We start from the raw sequence: 22,411 nt of genomic DNA on the forward strand, positions 1-22,411 counted from the left end.
TCGGGTTTGATTTATATCTTTTACAAAATCTGTTACCAACCTGTTCTGCATCTTATAGCCCTAGAATTATCCTTGCGGGGTCATCATTTCATACGATGTCTTCGTTAAGATATCTGAACTTGAAAATGGTTAATGTTTTCTCTTTGGAAATGTAATCACTAGTTTCAGAACATGCTGGTTAACTCATCATAAGTGATAGCTGCTTTTATGTATACAAAAAGCTTGAGCCCCTTAGTGAAGATGGAAGCTCTTCATGACTCAGACTGAACTCCCCGCTCCAGGCATGGCTGGATAGGAAATAACTTGGTGAACTTGGAGATGGGCAATAGATTCACCATCTCAAAGCACTGTGACTAAGGTCTGGCTTCATCACGGGAGGCACACCCTGACAGCAGGACTGGTTTCTTCTAGCTAAGCGGCCGGGTCAGCATCCTTTCATCTGCAGCGTCATGCCGTGCTCTCAGCGTCCACAGTTCTGTTCTGGGTGAGCAGGACTGCGATATGTTTCCGGGTGAGCAGGACTGCGATATGTTTCCGGGTCACGCTTGTACGTACGGAAAACACAGGGAGAGGGACGTGAAATGCACAACTCATGGAAGGTGTGCGGGGAGGACATGTGAAATGCATTAGCTGCGCTTATTTCGTGCTCAGCAACACTCCTCGGTGAAAGGGCCTGATCCGCCTTAACAACCCCGCCGGTTCTTTGCTGTGACACAGACGGTGGGGCTGGGCTTCTCAGGCGGAAGAATCTGCCTGCCCGCGCAGGAGACGTAAGAGACGCGGGTTCGATCCCCTGGAGGAGGGCATGGCGACACTCCACTGTTCTTGCCTGGAGAATCCCGTGGTCAGAGGAGCCTGGCGGGCTACAGTCCATGGGGTCACAAGGAGTCGGACACAACTGAAGCGACTTAGCACAAAAGCAGACGACAGGGCCAGGTAGGAAGTATTTCCAATGTGGTAATTTTCAAATGAAAGCTTTTCTTGACTGCACTGATAAACATTTCTGTGTTACCCCAGATGTACTCAGTCCAATGCTAATCCTACATATTCAGGTGGGGCAGCCCTGCATTTAGTCTGATTTGCTGAACAGGCTGCTGAGATTTAGAATCTCCCCATTAATATTCTGCTCCTTCTTGAGACTGGACATTGGGGGCAACATGTCTTACTCCCCTGAAGTTTCCTACCTTTTAAATAGAGGAAGTGAAAATTAAAGCAATTTTTAAAAGCAATTCATTTTGCTGTCACGTGCATTTTTTTTTTCCTTCCAGGAAAATAAAATATGGGAAAACTATTCTGAAGTCAGCATTGCTGGAACAGCACATTTCGAGCAAGAATGCTGGTCACTATGCATTTCTCAAACCCGTGGTAGCTCTGGAATCTTTAGTACTCTTCCCTAGTACTTAAGATTCTCAACAATCGTGGTCTAACCCATTTGTTTGGATTAAAAATTCTTCAAACTCATTCGTCCTTTTCTATCTCAGTGTCTTTGTTCCTACTCCTCTTTAGATGGAAAAAGTATCCATGGCCCACCAATTGCTAAATGCTGAAATCCTTCCCATCTTTTAAGGCCAATATTCAAATATTTATTTTAAGCTTTTAAAATATCTCTAGCTAGAAGTGATATATTTCTTCTGTCTCTAAAGCTCTGTATTTATATTTATCTTGGTGTAAAGTTAATTTTCAGTATACATTGGCAGCAGCCATGGTGAACACGGGGAGGAGTCAGCTCATTCATTCACAAATATTTATTATATATATCTGAGGAGCTGAGGCCCGGATTCAGCATTAATTCTGTCGCCATTCAACTGTGTAATCTTGGGCAAGTGATTTCACATGTTCATTTCAAATTAATTATTTACAGATCATTCCTACTTGTCTTTATTCCTTACAATATCCTTAGAGACTGTTCGTTTTTTTGCGGCCTCAAGAGGCCTGAACCATACTTTCCCAGGACAATAGCACAGTGATGATTTCTTTCAATGGATGAGTAGGTTTCTTCCTATGTTCAGACAAGTATGTTAACTCTGATAGTCCCTGGGTGAAACAGATGAAGGAGATACCTGGTACTTTTTCTAGGGATCATAGCTGCTTATTCCTTGCGTTTCCTATACTTTTCTATTGAGAAGAATAACATTAGCAAGATGGCTTCAATGCTGCCTCTTCCATAGCAGTGTATGTAAATATTACAGAAATTGACAGGAAAACTCCAATGGGGTGGCGATTCTTCTTGTCCATTAGACAGGTAAACGTGCTGTGACTGTATATTATAGGCTGTTCTCCATCTGGACAAGAGTAGTGACTGGTGAATCTCATGTTTATTATATTCAAAACACCAGTCACAACAGGTTTTGGAGAATCTTATTTCTTCCAATAAGGAAAGAAAAAAAAAAGAAACAGCTGAGAAGATAAGGAGAGGAACAAAACATTTCAAAATAGTTGGAGTATGAGAGAGCAGTTTGCTGATAACTGTCAAAATCTAGAACCTGCAGTTACGGACAAAGCAGTTTCACTTCTGGAAATCCCTCGTAAAGAAATGCCAGCAAGAGAAAGCAAACATAATTGGTACAATGATTTCTATTGTAGCATTACTTGAAATAGCAAAGAAATAAACTATATGGACAAAAAAGGGAACAGAATACAATGTATGCTTTAAAATAAGGTAGATCTATGTGCATTTATGGGCTTTCCAGGTGGCTCAGTGGTAAGGAATCTGCCTGCCAATGCAGGAGACACAGGTTCAATTTCTGGGTCAAGATCCCCTGGAGAAGGAAATGGCAACCCACCAAAGTATTCTTGACTGGAAAGTCCCATGGACAGAGGAGCCTGGGGGGCTACAGTCCATGGGGTCACAAAAGACTCAGATATGACTTAGCCCCTAAACCACAACATTATGCACTTATGTAGAAAATTCTTAATATCAGTACATTACACTAAAAAAAAAAAAAGACAAATTGTAAACAATACATCATATAATTTAACTGTTCTAAAAACATTAAAACCAGCTATGTATATTTTACATGTTGGTTTAGATATAAATATATGCATACATATAAACTTTTTTCACGTTGAAAGAAATTTGAAAAGGCATGCATGAAATTTACGAATGTTCCTTCTGGGCTTTAGGAGGTAGGTACTAAAGTACAGACTTAACTTATGAAACCTCTGTTCTGTGTTTCTAAAAAGCCACCTCATAGGATTGTTGTGAGAATTAAATTTCATGCATGAATAGTGACTGTGGGCTTCCCAGGGGTTCAGTGGTAAAGAATCCGCCTGCCCATGCAGGAGACTTGGGTTCGACTCCTGGGTGGGGAAGATGCCCTGGAGAAGGAAATGGCAACGCGTTCCAGTCTTCGTACCGGAAAATCGCACGGACCGGAGCCTGGCAGGCTATTCCATGGGCTCTCAAAGAGTCAGATGTGACTTAGCCACTGGACAACAACAAAGGGACTGTAAAATTGCTGGTTTGCAGAAAGCACTAAATACATTTTTAAGTAAAAACTATTTTTAAAAATTTAAATTTCATTTTAAATTTAAAAAATAAAGCAAGATAAAATACAACTAGGGCAGTGGTTATATGAATTAATACCAGGGTTATGGGACGGTCTCAAGTCTTACTAAACAATTGCTGGGGAAGGAGCAGAGATTCGGGGGTTACGGGGATCAATCGCGCCCCCTGGTGGTTGACTGCCGCTTAGCCAGAATGTGGATAAAACAAAGGAAGCAATGTTTCTACCTTGATTTCTCACTCTGGGGAGAACTGTTGTAGCATCCTAAGGTCTTTTATGCCCATGACCTTAGCATCCTTAATCCTCAGACGCTACTTTTGCTGTTATCAGTTAAGTGGCAGGGACAATCCAGCAGCAGTACTGGTTAACCCTATGTTTCTGCTCTCTCCGCTAGATTTTTCCCTCCTGGCCATTTCCCATCCTTCCAACCTCAGTCTCAGCATTACCTCCTTTATGCAACCTTTTCTCACTTTCACAGGTGATAAGACCCTAATGAGTAAAGTTAGCTGTATTGAGCAAATGTATGTGGATATACTGTGTGTGTGGATTTTTTATATATTATATATGAGTATATTTTCCAGTGAGCTTCCCCGATGGTGCTAGTGGTAAAGAATCCACCTGTCAATGCAGGAGACGCAAGAGACACGGGTTCCATCCTTGGGTTGGGGAGATCCCCTGGAGGAGGCCACAGCAACCCACTCCAGTGTTCTTGCCTGGAGAATCCCATGGACAGAGGAACCTGGCAGGCTGCAGTCCATGGGGTCGCAAGAGCTGGGCACAACTTAGCTACTAAACCATCACCATGCTTGGTTTAATTCTCTGCTGTTGGTCTCTTGAAATTACTGTTTTTTAACGAGGCCATGTATTTTCATTCACTGGGCCTCATGCAACACATAACTTTCAGTTACCACTTATGACTCTATGTTGTATATGTGTTTTCAGTTAAACTTGCAACTCTATTGTATATAATTATTATTCTAGATGAGGAAAAGGCTTTGATTGACTAAGGAACTTTCTCAGGGCCCCGCAGCTGGTGTATTGTAGACTCAGAGCCTGCCTACTGGCTGTAAGAATTTCTCATGTGCATCAGGGTCACTAGGGGGCCTTCTGAAAGTGTAGATTCCTAAACTGCAGTCCAGGACTTACTAAAATCTGATTTTTAGAGGCATGGTCTTGGAATCTGCACCTTAAGTAACTCTTCCACTGGCTTAGAGAGGCAAGTCCGTATTCAATTCATCTCCTGTCTTAGAACCTAGCATAGGGCTTCACTCAGAGCAGTCACTTAATAAAGGTCAGGCTGATTAATTAGGCTTCCGTTGTGACACAGCTGGTAAAGAATCCACCTGCAACTCGGGAGACCCGGGTTCTGTCCCTGGGTTGGGAAGATCCCCTGGAGAAGGGAAAGGCTACCCACTCCAGGATTCTGGCCTGGAGGATTCTCAAAGAGTTGAACACCACGGAGTGACTTTTATTCACTCACTCATGCTGATTAAGTATCATTCAGTTACAGAAAGACCAAGTATTGCTTTTGTAGGAGAGCACCAGTGTTTTCAATTCCAGCACTTGGAGAATTTTACACAAAGAAGGTCTCATCAGCAGCTGGACCACGGACCTTTTTGCTTCCCATTGAACATTTCACATAGAATCTCTGGATATAAAACCTTTAAGATGGTGCAATCTGTAAGGTTTCAGAAGACCTTTTCTGGCCAAAGAGTCAAAATCACAAATACACAGTGTTGTCAACTGGATATTATTCAACCTGATACTTTTTCCTGGGAATTTGATTCTTGAAATCAGAATTTAACAAATGAAATACTTTGCAGACTTGGAGGTCAGGAAGAAACAAAACACACCTAGAATGCTCATGACCAGATGGAAGCCTAAACAGTCATTTAAAAATACTAGAAAGAAGCCTTTGGCATGAAAAAATTCTGGTAATAGATATCAAAGATTAAATTATTTTACAGGGTGATCTTAATTCTTATAAAATGTATGAGTATAAATATGTCAAATCAGTGTGAGACTAAGGATAATTTATTAATTTAATGTAACTTAAATAGGCTTCTTATTCTTTTTGATTAGAAATAAAACAAAACTCTTTATCTTATCTGCAAATGCTTTTCTCCCTTAGCTTAGGATCCCAGGAATCACTGATTGCTTTCTCCCACTCGTTGCATCATGGGTCAAGATGCTAAATTCTGTCAGGTCTACCTAGCAAATGCATCTAACCACTGTCTTCTCCTTCCTATCTCTACTATCAACATTTTCAGTGTAAACGTTTAAAGTAGCTTCCTCTATAGTTTCTCTGCTTCACGTCTCATTTCTTCAATGTGTCTTTCACAATACCAGCAGAATCCTCTTCCTAAAATATGTAGCAGATCATTCCCCCTCAGCTGAAAAGTAAAAACAAACAAGAAAAAGTAGCATCTTTGAAATGCTATTTGGAAAACCCAGTGTCACATCGGAGAAGGAAATGGCAACTCTTGCCTGGAAAATTCCATGGACGGAGGAGCCTGGTAGGCTGCAATCCATGGGGTCGCAAAGAGTCGGACATGACTGAGCGACTTCACTTTCTTTCTTTCTACAGATCCTTTTGGAGAGGGAAATGGCAGCCCACTCCAATGTTCTTGCCTGGAGAATCCCATGGATGCGGGGGCCTGGAGGGCTGCAGTCTGTGGGGTTGCAAAGAGACGGACCCGACTAAGCACCTAACACACACACATACACAATGGCACGTCTTAGGGTCTCTATTTCTTACTAACAAAAAGGACGTGGGTGTTTGAAGCATGGAGCAGTAGCACCCTTCCTGAAAAGCGTCCCTCGACGGGCTGTTGCTGATGGAGACAGGTGAAGCCCTGCGTCAGGCCAGCCTCTCGTCTCGTCCCCAGTTACGCGCCTGCTCTTGCCTGGCCTCCAGCCACGCCTGAGATGACCCATCACCCCCAGGTACACAGTCTTTCCATGTCTCACTTATGCAGTGTATTCTTTCAATCTGGCGCCCACTTGAAATACTGGTTCAAATTCTACCTTCTCTGCAAAATCTTTCAAAATCAGGATTAGTCATTTCACCCTCCAGCGTCCTCCAGTTGAATGCTCAAGTCTCTATTACAGCTGTTGTGTAATTCTGTCAGCTTTTCACCCTTCGTGGACACGTCTACCTGCTCCATTAGAATGTGAGTTCTCACTGACTCAGAATCATGTTATTTACGTTTTGACTAACAAGTGATGGGGTGACCAAGTTTGTGATCCAGTTTGTGGAGGACTCTGGTAAAGAATTTTCCTGCAATGCAGGAGACCCCAGTTCAATTTCTGGGTCGGGAAGATCTGCTGGAGAAGGGATAGGCTACCTAGTATTATTGCCTGAAGTATTCCATGGACTGTATGGTCCATGGGGTCGCAAAGAGTCGGACGCTACTGAGCAACTTTCACTTCTTCATTTTAGCACCAAAAGACCTGATTCTGAGAAAACTTGTAGGGCAAACTAAGCTGTTCAGGCCCCTAAAGTACAACACAACGCAAAACCTGTAGAGGGTTATACAGTGTCCCTGAGATAGTCAAGAACTTTTGATTAGCTTTTATAAATGAATCTCTAAAGCTTTCTTCACTGTGTGGATCTTAACCTATGACTCTTGGTTGATGTTACTGTGAAGTATTGAAGATCATATATCCTTGGTTATCCTACGTTGAGAAAATTTATTTTAAAAGATTAATGAAACTTACAGCTTAAAAAATTAAATTAGTATTTTGAATATTAAAATATTTTAATCAGAGAGCTAATTTCAAAAGATAGAAGTTGAAATGCTGCGGGGAAGTGTTGAGTAGGAGGGAAGAAAAACAAAAGAATCCAAGCCTACATTACACAGTCTCTTCATTAAAATGCTATAGCATTCACTCCTTTGTTTCCCAGCACTGTGTATAATTATAGTACACAAAACCTCCAGATCTTCCTGCGATTAGGCACTCAAAAATATCCATTCCAGATTTTCAAAGCGAGTTTCACATATATGGTAATTATATCACATGAATGTACGGTTCTTGTACATTCATATTGTATTTATCATACCACTTTAAATATAGACCATTTCTAATAGGGTTGGCTTGATCATTTTCAAAATGATACCCTGGGAATTTCCTAGTAGGGCAGGAAGTAAGCCTGTTTGATGGCAGTTCAAGGAGCTAGACAGACACTTGACTTTGCAATATGTTCTAAAAGAGAAGTAAGAAAAACAGTTTCAGAACTACTGGACACCTGTCCTGCACACATACACCTTTCGTTTTGGTAATGTATCTCCAGGCACTAAAGGAAATCAGTCCTGGGTATTCATTGGAAGGACTGATGTTGAAGCTGAAACTCCAGTCCTTTGGCCACCTGATGCGAAGAGTTGACTCATTGGAGAAGACCCTAATGCTGGGAGAGATTGAAGGTGGGAGGAGAAGGGGATGACAGAGGATGAGATGGCTGGATGGCATCACAGACTCAATGGACATGGGTTTGGGTGGACTCTGGGAGTTGATGATGGACAGGGAGGCCTGGCGTGCTGCAGTTCATGGGATCGCAAAGAGTCGAATACGACTAAGACACTGAGCTCAACTCCAGGCACTGCTGGGTGCTGGCCCGTCACATGAATGGTGGGACAAACCACAGACTGTGATTCAGAAGACCTAGGCTTTGGTGTGATTCCTTTGGTCTCCGACAAGGAGATAACACTATTCATTGTAATTAACTGTGGCCAAAGACTCAGGAATAATTGTGAAAGTGACTTCCAAGTCATAAGGTTGGGGCACCATAATGGGACATTTTCAATTAGGGGTGCCCATCTGAATAACACGGGTGCCTTCCAAAATACAGGTGGGCCCCACTCCCAGGTCAACTAGGTCAGAGTCTCCTGGGACAGGGATCAGGAATATACGTACATTCTAAAGGCCCACAGAAACTTCTGATTTACTTGCCTTTTGACAAACTTTGGAGTGAGTGCAAGACCACCAGCTTTCTAGAATGATGGACCCACACCAAATGCTTTCCAAATCTCTTAATAATGCTCTGACTTAGAAATACACATTGATTCATTGAGCCTCTGTTTCTCTAATTTGAAAACTGGAGATATAAACCCTTCTTTGCATGGTTCTGATGCAAAGATGTAGGTAAAACATCTAGGTCTGATGCCTGATAAGAAACTTCAACATCTGGGGTCTGATAAGTAACTTAAATACCTGCAGATCATAAGACAGAAGGGAGCGTTGGAGACCGTGGCTAATTGGGGAATGCAAGCCTTAATGAAACATATTTTTTAATACTACTGTAAAGACTATCCTGGTCACATAAAACAGATCTATAGGAATGACATCTGGTTTTTAGCCCTAACATACCGTTCAATAAATAAGCAATCCTCAAGTACCATATATAAATTAAATACAAGATACAAAATCCTGAATTGTCTGAAAGTATGTTTCTATATGCAGGTGTAGGATGCTGCTAAATACAGGATTATATATTGATTCAACAAATATTCAGTGTTCATTATTTACTAATGAGTCCAGATAGAGATACTTAAAAGGACTAGTTCAAAGGGTTTACCGTCGAGAGAGAGGAAGAAGATGAATTAAAACACGTCCATGACTAACAATACTAATACTACCAAAACTAGGCTCCCGTGTCCATTTTTGCATTAACATTCTACCCAGGTATCTGTGACTATCTATACATACTTATACACAGTTTTTAAATATCAGTAATGACTGAAATATTTGGAATTTTAAGTAATTATTTTTAGAAACGGTATATTTTAACTAGATTGATATGATAGTTTGTTGTGAAATAAGAAGGCTTGCTTAATTAATCTAAGGTTCCTTCCAGGTTTAAGATTCTATAGTTAGAAAACAATCAATCATGGAATCATCACATAAGAGGAACCACTGATCAAATGACTCAGAGTCATTCTTAGAGCATTTCTTAACATATTTGGGGAAAATTTCCATCATGTGAGATCGTCTCTCAACATAAAAAGTACAAAACCTGGCAGCTTTCAGATTTAATTAAAATTGGACTTGCCCTCTGTCTTCATCACAGGTCAGCTTTTCCACACTCATCTAAAGTCTGAGCAAAATAATTCTGCAAAGCCTACTGCTAACATTTATTTCAAATCACTTTTTAGTGGTTTGGGCAAGTTCCTGCTCTTAAGTTTTCATTTCCTCTTCCTTAAAATGGTGATGACCAGAACTGAGTAAGACTTGTCTCTGAAGACTCCATAATCTGACTGGAATTTTCTTCCCTAGCCTCCCTTCCCCATTCCTCTCTTTCGGCACAGCCTGCTCCAGCCAAAACTGACCGGTTATTATTCACTCAGGGTCCTTCCCATCGGCATGCTTCAACCCCAGCCTTCTCCAGAATCTCCAATTTCGACTCCATTTCCAACCTTGGCAACAATGTCGGCCCTTCTAGGAAACCTTTCCAGAATCTTCCTCAAAGAAAATGCTCGGGCTTTGGACTGAGTCAGACCCGGGTTCATATCTGATCTTCATTCTCACTAGTTGTTTCTTGGTGGATTCTTTTAAAACGTCAGCATCTATATCTTGTCTATAAACAAAACTCCAGACTACAGCGCTGTTAGAAGGCTAGATTGCATAAACAAGGAACACAGGTGCTAACAACATGTCTCAAGTACATCAATGATTACTTCCTGCTTTGAACTATGATCATTCCCTCTAACTACTTACTGGATCGTTATTTGGGAAAGACAATTTGAGCTGGATCCCTACTCTCATTCTTTACACCAAAATACATTTTACATGAATCAAAATTTTAAATGTAAACAACAACAAAAGAAAGGAAGAAAAGACAGGTGAATTTACTGATGCTTTGGAGTGAAGGCTTTTCTAAGCAGGACGCAATAATCAAAAGATTGTACAACAAAAAGACTGGTGATAACTAAATAAAAAATTTCAATATTCCTACAGCAAAAAAATTAAAAGTTAAGTTATATCAAATGGATGAAGGGCTAACTTTCTTAATTTATAAAGAGTTTGTATATCAACAAAAAATGCTGCATACGCTAATAGGAAAAATAGACAAGGAATTTGGTCAAGTAGCAAATATACATGACTAGTAAGTGTGAAAAGATGTTCCTTTTTGCTAATAAATACGAAAAGTGAAAGTCAGTTGTGTCCAACTGTTTGCCACCCCATGGACTGTGACCTTTCAGGCTCCTCTGTCCAAAGAATTCTCCAGGCAAGAATACTGGAGTGGGTAGCTGTTCGCTTCATTCGCCTCTCCAGTGGATCTTCCCAAACCCAGGTCTCCCACATTGCAGGTCGAGTCTTTAGTGCCTGAGCTACCAGGGAAACCCAAGAATACGGGAGGGGGTAGCCTATCCCTTCTCCAGGGGATCTTCCTGACCCAGGAATTGAACCGGGGTCTCCTGCATTATAGGCAGATTTTTTTTTTACCAGCTGAGCTACCAGGGAAGCCCATAAAGAAATACAAATTAAAGCAAAGAGATAGTTTTTAACCTATTGTTAGGGTAAAAATTTAAAAGATAATATCTGATGTTGGTAGTGGTGTAGGGGCACAGGCCTTCTCATGCAGTTTTGGGGTACAAATTGGTGCTACTTCTGTTGCGTTCAACTTAGCAAATTTTCTAAAATAAACAAAGGGACATTCCTTTGACTCACTCCTTGCACTGCTAGAAATTTAGCTTAGAAATAAATTCAAGACCTACACTATAATGAGTTAGAGCTAGTTGCAAAACTTTTTGTAATAGAAAGAAAAAAAGAGCAGGACACCACTGAGCAACTTCACTTGACTTCACTTCTTCAGTTCAGTCGCTCAGTCACGTCCGACTCTCTGCGACCCCATGGACTACAGCACGCCAGGTCTCCCTGTCTATCACCGACTCCCGGAGTTTACTCAAACTCATAATAATGCCTGATAAATTGAGTTATAATGTATACCAAACATGGACTTCTACACAGTTACTAAAAATGCATGACATGGATGAGGATATTTCTAACAAATATTAAGTGGGGAAAAACTGATGTCATCTGTGTGGATTGAAAGGTGGGAGTAGGGTGGGTTGAGTATGTATCAATATACATACACAGTACAATTTTTTTTTAGAAAAATAATAAGTAACTGAGAAGTGCTTACTTTTAGGAAGAACGGTGTGGGGAGGAAGGGGATAGGTGGAATAGAGGGGTATTTTTATCATAAGCCTTTCTGCACCCGTCTGTGGCCTGGATGTAGTAACATAGCTGTATATTAATCTAAATTATATGCACATGATAGTCGGCTCATCCTTTGTGGGCGTTTGTTCTCAGCTTACCAGCTAAGACAACTAAAGGGGCCCAAAGTTTTGAGCACTGGATATAGTTTATTAACTAGATTAAGAAATACAATTTATTATTGTGTAGAAATTCAAACACTTTTTAGAAAGAAGGGCCTTTACACTGAAAGACTGGAACCACTGGTGACGGAGAGGGATAAAAATAAGACACATCTAACCATGATGGGCGGAGAAGGCAATGGCACCCCACTCCAGTACTCTTGCCTGGAAAATCCCATGGACGGAGGAGCCTGGTAGGCTGCAGTCCATGGGATCGCTAAGAGTCGGGCACGACTGAGCGACTTCCCTTTCACTTTTCACTTTCATGCATTAGAGAAGGAAATGGCAACTCACTCCAGTATTCTTGCCTGGAGAATCCCAGGAACGGGGGAGCCTAGTGGGCTGCCGTCTTTGGGGTCTCACAGAGTCGGACACGACTGAAGTGACTTAGCAGCAGCAGCAGCAGCAACTATGATGGGAACTCCTTATTCTGTTGAAGGGGTAGGTGTGACTTTAAGAAAGATCTGTGATATTTCAACCCCACCTTGACAATCAATCTGAAAATGTGGCATAGTACCTACCTTCAGTTCCAACAGCTGGAATGTTTCAAATATCAGCAGCACTTATCACTGCTTAGAATGAATGACCTAATCATGTTTATAAGTAAATGAAATCTATTTTCTAACAGTGAAAATGTGGCTCTATGCTCTTCCCTGGTCGCTCAGATGGTAAAGAATCTGCCAGTTATATGGGAGATCCGGGTTTGATCCCTGGGTCGGGAGGATCCCCTGGAGAAGGGAATGGCCACCCACTCCAGTGTTCTTGCCTGGAGAATCCCACGGGCGGAGGAGCCTGGTGGGCTACAGTCAATGGGGTCACAAAGAGTCTGGGGATGGAGTGACTAACACTAAGATAAGACAGGCTCTTCTCAGTTCTCAGATTTGAATCCATTCAAACTTACAAACAACAGAAGTGGTCTTGAACTGCGGGCCAGCCTAACCCCACCTGGAATTCTTAGGGGTCGTTTGCAGTCACCCTGGGGAGGAGCAGGGGCCCCTGCTGTCACTTACGTCATGTATGTGAAAAAGGTGCTTAGCGGCTCCAGGGAGTGATTCCGGAAGTACTCAAACTCTCTGCAGAGCTTTTTCCTCATCTCCGTGTCAATAACGGAAACAGTAAGAGGAGTGGCTTGATTGGCCAAGAAGTTGCCATAATCCGTGGTCTGGAGATGAATTTTCAGATCTGAAATCAAACAAAGCACCAGATCAGGTTAAATTTGGAACATGCATGAAAAAGCTTTACAACACTGACTGAACTTGCAGTAACTTTATGATAAATGCATATTTATTTACTGTTATTTATTTGATTGCACTGGGTCTTTGCTGCTGCCTGTGGACTCTCTAGTTGCGGTGACGTTTCCTGCTGCTGAGCACAGGCTCCTGTGCACGGGCTTCAGTAGCTCCAGGGCACTCAGCCTTCAGTAGCTGCAGCCTGTGGGCTCAGGAGCTGTGGCTCGCAGGGCCCGCAGCGCTCAGCCTTCAGCAGCTCCAGCCCCTGGGCTCAGCTGTGGCTGCAGGACCTGTGGCACTCAGCCTTCAGCAGCTCCAGCCCCTGGGCTCAGCTGTGGCTGCAGGGCCCGCGGCGCTCAGCCTTCAGCAGCTGTGACTCAGGGGCTCAGCTGCTCCACAGCATGTGGAATCTTCCCAGATCAGGGATGGAACTCTGGTTTCCTGCACTGGCAGGTAAATTCTTATCCACTCTTCCACCAGGGAAGTCCGATAAATGCATATTTAATTATTACTACCTTATTCAGTTCAGTTCAGTCGCTCAGTCATGTCTTACTCTGCGACCCCATGAATCGCAGCACACCAGGCCTCCCTGTCCATCACAAACTCCCAGAGTTCACCCAAACTCATATCCATTGAGTCGGTGATGCCATCCAGCCATCTCATCCTCTGTTGTCCCCTTCTCCTCCTGTCCCCAATCCCTCCCAGCATCAGAGTCTTTTCCAATGAGTCAACTCTTTGCATGAGATGGCCAAAGCACTGGAATTTCAGCTTTAGCGTCATTCCTTCCAAAGAACACCCAGGACTGATCTCCTTTAGAATGGACTGGCTGGATCTCCTTGCAGTCCAAGGGACTCGCAAGAGTCTTCTCCAACACCACAGTTCCCTTAATATAAGGTCTGCATATGATTTAGACTTGAATGTTAATCTCTAAAGCAATAAAAGATTCAATGTTAAAGCAGATAATAAAAAACGACTTTTAATTACATAAGAACTTAGAATCATTGAACACAGTTGAAAAGAACATTAGAAACCACCTCGTCCAGAGATTGCAAACTGGTTTTAACTGAGCCACTATTTGGAAATGGTGCTAGGAAAACTGTTTGAGGATAATAAGCCTCCATCCCTGCTTGATGGCAAAGAAAAGTTTATTACTAATATTTACCCTACAGATGAAGAAATTGAGTCTCAGTGGATCTAAATGGGTTTTAACATTCAAAAAATGAAGATCATGACATCCGGTCCCATCACTTCATCAAGATCATGTTGTGAAATTGATTCAAAGCCAGTATCATACTTTAAAAAATATCTGTATTTTATTACCAATCAATTAAATCAGATTATAAATTATTCTGTTACAGAATTAAGTAACAGAATAATTGATAAAATGATTTAATTGATCGGTAATTATTTAACCTCACTCATCTGAATTTCAAAAATACCTGGATAATACTTCTGGCACACCTCCTGTTCTGAACTATTACAAAGTCTTAATATGTTAACTCCAAAGAGGCAGTTCCAGTTTCTTAGTAGTATCTTTTATCTTTTGGTTCCTTGGGTGGTACCCAACACATAAGTGTCTCAAATATCTGAACATCAGAAATGTCTTTGGCACCATGTTGCACATGACTGCAGTTAGTAGAGCATCCTAGACTTTACTGTAATTTTCACGGAAACATTTATTGAGTATCTGTTATGTGCTGTTACCACAGGAGACAAGACATATTCCTCATCTTCAAGGAAACTCATAATCTGGTGGAGGTAGAGGCAGGAAAAAACAGATGATGCACCCAGCTGAGTTCAGGGATAAAGATAAGAACCTTGATTTATGGGAACATAGAAAATGACTAGACGGATATGAGTTTGGGTAAACTCCAGGAGTTGATGATGGACAGGGAGGCCTGGCGTGCGGCAATCCATGGGGCTGCAAAGAGTCAGCCACGACGGAGCCACTGAACTGAACTGAGAAGATGAGAGCAAGACTCGGAGGGATGAAAGCAAAACAAACCTAGGAGAGTTTCCAGAAGAAGGTTAAGCTTTCACGTTCTGTGCAAGAGTGCGAGGAAGGCACGCCATGAATTCGTACCGGTGGGGAGGGGCGAGAGATTCAAAGCAGTTCAGTGCTGTTGAAGAGCTGAGTGGGAGAGAAGGAGGCGTAAGAAATGAAGCCAGAGAAATACGCAGGGGCTGTCCCCAGGAAGCCTTGGTGTGACATTCTTGATCCTGAGGATAGCAGGGAGCCCCCGTGGGAGATGAGCTAATCGCTCCGGGAGCTGATGCGCGAGGGGGCACTTGCATTCAAGTGGTTCTTGAGTCTCAGCAGACAGGCATTCTTCTGGGTCTGGAGTAGATCATGCATCAGAAGTGCTCTTCATCTGACTGACCGCAGAATTTATTTGCTCAATTACCTATTTAATTAGCTTACCTAAAAAAAAAGCATACTCTTGCGCCAAGCCTTGTTTGGCTGCTACTTTGACAGTTGAGACTTTCATACAGTTGACAGTGTGCAGTCTCAGCACGGAGAAGTGTTTGCCAACAGGAGTGACACTAATGGTACTTCTTCCAAAACCATGATGTGTGGCTCATGTGACATATGCTTCTCTTTCAGCTGCCAGTGCGATGCTGAAATTAAATGTCTCAAGTGTTTCAGACCCTGCTTAAGCAATCTTGTAAAACTGTGGTTGGTGGACAGTTAAGTTAGAAGGAGCCTTGCCTCCCCACCCCAAGGTGATCCAAGGGACCCTTGAAATCAGATCTGAAGAAAATCCTAGCTTGAAATATCGGCTCTGAGTGAATATCGTTATCTTTCGATGACAACGATCATGCTGATAGTTTTGGGGTCAGATGTTTTTCCTCGCATTTCCCCAAGTGTTTATGTAAACGTGCGTGCCTACGCGCTCAGTCACGTCCAACTCTTTGCGATCCCATGGACTGCAGTCCATCAGGCTCCTCTGTCCATGGGACTTTCCCAGGCAAGAATTCTGCAGTGGGTTGCCATTTCCTGCTCCAGGGGATCTTGCCGACCCAGGGGTAGAACTTGAGTCTCCTGCATCTCCTACACAGGCAGGGCGATTCTTGCTGAGTCACTGGGAAGCCATGCTTATCTTAATAGGTATGTGATAAACAGAGCTTTGTGGTCAGATACATTTGGAATAAATAAGCTTCTTAACTGCAGGAACTGAAAGCCTTTAATACATTAATTTGAATGATTTCTTTGGAAAGAATTTGGCACAGAACTTCCCAAGCCACTGGAAAACAATGCAGCCTCCCACAGAGCACACTTGGGAAAATTACTCTTTTTTCATCCAGAGTCGTGTCGCAAGTGGCACTCTCTCTTTTTTATTCAGATGAGCAACTATGCAATCACTGCCAACTAAATCCATTTTATAGGTCCCAAACACAGTAGCACAATGGGAACAGATTCAGCCATTAAAACAAATATCTGAGTATATCACACAGAGTATAATAGCATATATGCGTATGTGCCTGCATGCGTGTACAAAGAGTCATAATGTAAAAATGCTTCTTCTGTGGGTTGCAGTCATTGGGTTCAGGGAATTAGCTGAGATCTCTTGACTAGTGAGGCAGGAAAACTCGCTGGTTGCTATATTTTCTCTGTTGGTTTGTTTGGTAGTTCATTTTTTTTTTCCCTGTGCAGCTTCCTGTTGGGACTCTTTAAAAAAGAATGTTCAGACTGTCACACTCCAGGTAGGTTTATGCCAAGGCAGCACCTGTACTTGTGAAGGATGCTATCTTTGAGCAGCCCCCTACCTCTTCCCCACACTCTGCTTGATGCTGAACTTATGGAAATTACCTGACCTTTCCAAACTCAGTTTTCTCACCTTCAAAATGGGTTCGAATGTATGCTTTTTGGGTTACTGTGCGGCTTTAAAAAAGATAACGTAGATGAAGACCTTTTTTGCCCCCTTATTTGCACCTATCTCCTTCCAAAATAATTTGATTCGATTGGCTAAGACTTTGATTTTTATTCCCTAAATCAGAATTTTCTTAAATAATATATTACCATCATACTTTACAGTTATTTAAATTTGAATAAATCTGTCAGTATTTTTAAAGCCAGATGCTTCTTCCTCCATTTTTGCTACAGCACTGCCATTTTCATGGTGATGAAACTTTGAAGAGTTTTCTTCAAGTCCTCTTTGAAGATTTATTAACTCCAAATCCCCTGCATCGTTTCTGGATATCTTCCCAGAGTTCCTCTGCTTATACCCCAGTTTAGAGTGACTATGTCATAAACCTAGATCCTGTGGCAATCTCTTCACAGATTCTCCCAGGTTTGTTTCCTTTCTGTATTCCATGCCTCAAACTTTCATCTTTCCTAAGAAACACTCGGATCTTAGAATGACCCTCTAAGTAGCGTGGAGCTACTGAATTTTAGGCCGATTAAAAGCAACTTGCAAATTATTTGTATTTTACCACTGACAGATGATTTAACATACAATATAAGCCTTAACAATAATTCCCATTCTATAGATGAAGAAGCTGAGACTCAGAGAAATAACTTGTACATCTTTCTATGTATACAGGTATTTGACTGAAGATTCGGACATGACTCTCCTCACTCAATATTCTGAAGTTCCATAATTAGACCTTCAGTGGCCCTCGAAAATTTTCCCAGCACAAACTCCTGCGTTATTGTAATACTCTAGTATTGCAGGCAACCGCTTTATCCCTCACCAGTATGCTTTTATGTTTTTCTACCAATAGTCCATTAATTCTCCCCAAGAGCCGAGAATGGCTTATCAGCTCAACTCCCCTGACCCCACCTCCAGTTCCCCATTTCATTGGCATTTTCCCAACCCACTGTCCTTCAAGATTCAGTTTACTTTTGAATATATCCTCTAGCTATAAACTCTTCTTAAATTTTAATAGTTTTTGTTTATTCATAGAATGATTGTTTGCAAAACAAAGCAGTGCTCTTCGAAGGAAAGCAGAATCGACAACATAAGAGTCATACACCAAACACTATTAACCACAACCAGGAAATGGGAAGGATTTTTTAGGGATTTAAAAGTCTAGCAGAAGAGGGTAAATTAATTCTTGTACAAACACGGTAATTCAGGCGGTGTTCTTATGACTTCCTGGGAATTCTCATGATTTACAGTTTACAAAACATTTTCAGAAATGTCTGATTACTTAGAAACTGGGAGTTAGGCCAGGGAGATACCATCAATCAGAAAGGAAAGCACCATGGCTAAAAGTTAAGCAGCTGGCTTATACCCCAGGCCCAGAAAGCAAAGTCAGGACTTAAACAGGCAGACATGTCTGTTGCATATTTTCACATTTTTACCACGTGCAAAACACAGCCTTAGGTTAGGGAAGCTAGGAGACAAAAAAGGATATGGTGTGGTTCCTATCCTTTAAAAAAAGTCTTTTTTTTTTTTTTTTAAAGTTCAGTTTTACTGAGGTATAACCAACAAATCAAATTCTAAGGCATTTAAAGTATAAATGGTGGTGATCTGATACACTCTAACACTGTGAAAGGATTCTCCCACCTCCCTAACTAACACCTCTATAAGCAGACCTATTTATAGTTTCTGCCCTTGAGAAGCTTACAATTTAGGAGGGGATAGATTCATTTATTCATTCAGGAGTTAAGTGTATCTTTACAAATAGCTCTGAAAAGAAGAGAAGTGAAACGCAAAGGAGAAAAGGAAAGATATAAGCATCTGAATGCAGAGTTCCAAAGAATAGCAAGAAGAGAGAAAAAAGCCTTCCTCAGCAATCAATGCAAAGAAATAGAGGAAAACAACAGAATGGGAAAGACCAGAGATCTCTTCAAGAAAGTTAGAGATATCAAGGGAACATTTCATGCAAAGATGGGCTCGATAAAGGACAGAAATGGTATGGACCTAAGATGCAGAAGATATTAAGAAGAGGTGGCAAGAATACACAGAACTGTACAAAAAAGATCGTCATGACCCAGATAATCACGATGGTGTGATCACTCACCTAGAGCCAGGCTTCCTGGAATGTGAAGTCAAGTGGGCCTTTGAAAGCGTCACTACGAACAAAGCTAGTGGAGGTGATGGAATTCCAGTTGAGCTATTTCAAATCCTAAAAGATGATGCCGTGAAAGTGCTGCACTCAATATGCCAGCAAATGTGGAAAACTCCGCAGTGGCCACAGGACTGGAAAAGGTAAATTTTCATTCCAATCCCAAAGAAAGGCAATGCCAAAGAATGCTCAAACTACCGCACAATTGCACTCATCTCACATGCTAGTAAAGTAATGCTCAAAATTCTCCAAGCCAGGCTTCAGCAATACATGAACCATGAACTTCCAGATGTTCAAGCTGGTTTTAGAAAAGGCAGAGGAACCAGAAATCAAATTGCCAACATCTGCTGGATCATGGAAAAAGCAAAAGAGTTCCAGAAAAACATCTATTTCAGCTTTATTGACTATTCCAAAGCCCCTGACTGTGTGGATCACAAGAAACTGTGGAAAATTCTGAAAGAGATGGGAATACAGACCACCTGACCTGCCTCTTGAGAAATCTATATGCAGGTCAGGAAGCAACAGTTAGAACTGGACATGGAACAACAGACTGGTTCCAAATAGGAAAAGGAGTACGTCAAGGCTGTATATTGTCACCCTGCTTATTTAACTTCTATGCAGAGTACATCATGAGAAACGCTGGGTTGGAAGAAACACAAGCTGGAATCAAGATTGCTGGGAGAAATATCAATAATCTCAGATATGCAGATGACACCACCCTTATGGCAGAAAGTGAAGAGGAACTAAACAGCCTCTTGATGAAAGTGAAAGAGGAGAGTGAAAAAGTTGGCTTAAAGCTCAACATTCAGAAAACGAAGATCATGGCATCTGGTCCCATCACTTCATGGGAAACAGATGGGGAAACAGTGCAAACAGTGTCAGACTTTATTTGGGGGTTGCTCCAAAATCACTGCAGATGGTGACTGCAGCCATGAAATTAAAAGACGCTTACTCCTTGGAAGGAAAGTTATGACCAACCTAGATAGCATATTCAAAAGCAGAGACATCACTTTGCCTACAAAGGTCCATCTAGTCAAGGCTATGGTTTTTCCAGTAGTCATGTATGGATGTGAGAGTTGGACTGTGAACAAAGCTGAGCGCCGAAGAATTGATGCTTTTGAACTGTGGTGTTGGAGAAGACTCTTGAGAGTCCCTTGGACTGCAAGGAGATCCAACCAGTCCATTCTAAAGGAGATCATCCCTGAGTGTTCTTTGGAAGGACTGATGCTGAAGCTGAAACTCCAATACTTTGGCCACCTCATGTGAAGAGTTGACTCACTGGAAAAGACTCTGATGGTGGGAGGGATTGGGGGCAGGAGGAGAAGGGGATGACCGAGGATGAGATGGCTGGATGGCATCACCGACTCGATGGACATGAGTCTGAGTGGACTCTGGGAGTTGGTGATGGACAGGGAGGCCTGGCGTGCTGCGATTCATGGGGTCACAAAGAGTCGGACAAGACCTCTGAACTGAACTGAACTGTGATAACTCAGGGGACTAGATAGATAAACCAGACAAACGTCCTGTCCCAGAGTGACATTCTTACGCAAATATCACAGATGCTGTACAGAATCAGGTACATTACACAACACAGTAAAGCACAAAATTGAGGCCTGTCTATTCTGTCCCAACAGGAATGAGTAGAAAGGTGTTTATAGAGACAGTGACCTCGAATGGAGACTTTAAAGAGGAATGCACATTCTCCAGGCAAGCAAGATGCAGAATGGAATTTGTGGCTGAAAGAATAACTGTAGAGAAAGGCAGAAGAGCTCTGAGGAAACGCTTACCAGGTAGAGATGGGATGGAAATTGGCCAGTTAGCTCAACTGCTTAGCTGCTGCTGCTCAGCAGCTTCAGTCGTGTCCGACTCTGTGTGACCCTATGGACTATAGCCCGCCAGACTCCTTTGTCCAAGGGATTTTCCAGGTCAGAATACTGGAGTGGGTTGTCATGCTGTCCTCCAGGGGATCTTCCCAACCCAGGGATCAGACTCAGGTCTCCTGCCTTTCAGGAAGATTCTTTACCGTCTGAGCCACCAGGGAAGCCCCATTGGTTAGAGTGTGGTGCTACAAATGCCAAGGTCACTGGTTTAATCCTCATAGGCCAAGCTGTCTAGCTTTTAAACTGAGTTAAATTTATCCTGCCTGATGAAAGTATTTTTGAACACTGATAATATTGTATACGCATTTTTTTATACAATGCAGAGAAAATAAGTACTATAATTAGGGCTTCCTGGGTAGCTCAAATAGTAAAGAATCTGCCTGCAGTGCGGGAGACCTGGGTTCCATCCCTGGGTTGGGACGATCCCCTGGAGGAGGGCATGGCAACCCACTCCGGTATCCTTGTCTGGAGAAACCATGGACAGAGGAGCCTGGTGGGCCCCAGTCCATGGGGTCCCAAAGAGTTGGACACGCCTGAGTGACTAATACTTTCACTTTCACATAATTAGAGGTACAAATAATATGTAAATTGGTGAAATCCCTTTGAAATAAGAGTCTTCCTTATATAAGAGTTTTTTAAAAGTTAGACTACTTTTTAATAGATAGTAGGTATTTTCACTTTCATGCATTGGAGAAGGAAATGGCAACCCACTCCAGTGTTCTTGCCTGGAGAATCCCAGGGATGGGGGAGCCTGGTGGGCTGCCATCTATGGGGTTACACAGAGTCGGACACCACTGAAGCAACTTAGCATAGCATAGGATAGATAAGGTCTCCTACTTGTCAAAGTACTACTACGTATCCACACGCCACTCATTACTAGTCCCAATAACTACTATTTTTAATTCCACATGAATCCTTTCACAGTTTATTAAGCCTTTTCTTTTTTTTTTTGTAGTTATAGGATATTACATTATATAACTGTTTCATAATTTATTTAACCAGCTCCATTACAGTGGACATTTGTTTTTCATTTTCTGCCAGTCCCAACAACGCTACACGAAGTCCCAGGCCAAGTGTACATGCATTTAGAATTTTGAGGCCCAACCGCTCTCATTAAGGGGTTCTTACTCTTTCAATGTTTTATTCTTTAGAGTGGGAGCCCTTTTAGGGCTGCGTATTATCTTTTTCATCTTTCCTTCCCTGGCTCTAACTAGAAAGTGCTGAGTACACGCATTAATTCCCACACGAAGCCACAGTTGGAAAGGAATGGAGGTCATGTCCCTTGAAAAGGAAGCATTAATGATTGTGTGTAAGCTGTAATCAGCTCCTCTCATTCGCTTCCCAAAAATGACGGCAGAGACGACAAGGGAAAGGCTGGGTCCAGACCTCTCACCATACCCGAG

The 22,411-nt window shown here is 42.1% G+C and overlaps 1 protein-coding gene and 1 long non-coding RNA gene across 2 annotated transcripts in view; one reads left to right on the forward strand and one right to left on the reverse strand.

Annotated features, from left to right (window-relative positions):
- The window catches only part of ATP6V0D2 (ATPase H+ transporting V0 subunit d2), a 55,168-nt gene that overhangs the window by 27,018 nt on the left and 5,739 nt on the right, over nucleotides 1-22,411 (reverse strand). The window contains exon 2 of the mRNA XM_004011856.6: nucleotides 12,895-13,066. Coding sequence (XP_004011905.1) covers nucleotides 12,895-13,066 — 172 coding nt within the window. The remainder of the gene's footprint in view (nucleotides 1-12,894; nucleotides 13,067-22,411) is intronic.
- Nucleotides 548-1,461, forward strand: LOC105610324 (uncharacterized). The gene is made up of 2 exons (XR_001042908.3): nucleotides 548-936; nucleotides 1,269-1,461. It is a non-coding gene; the product is annotated as an uncharacterized LOC105610324 (long non-coding RNA).

This window comes from Ovis aries, chromosome 9 (assembly GCF_016772045.2).
Source record: "Ovis aries strain OAR_USU_Benz2616 breed Rambouillet chromosome 9, ARS-UI_Ramb_v3.0, whole genome shotgun sequence".
NCBI lineage: Eukaryota > Metazoa > Chordata > Mammalia > Artiodactyla > Bovidae > Ovis > Ovis aries.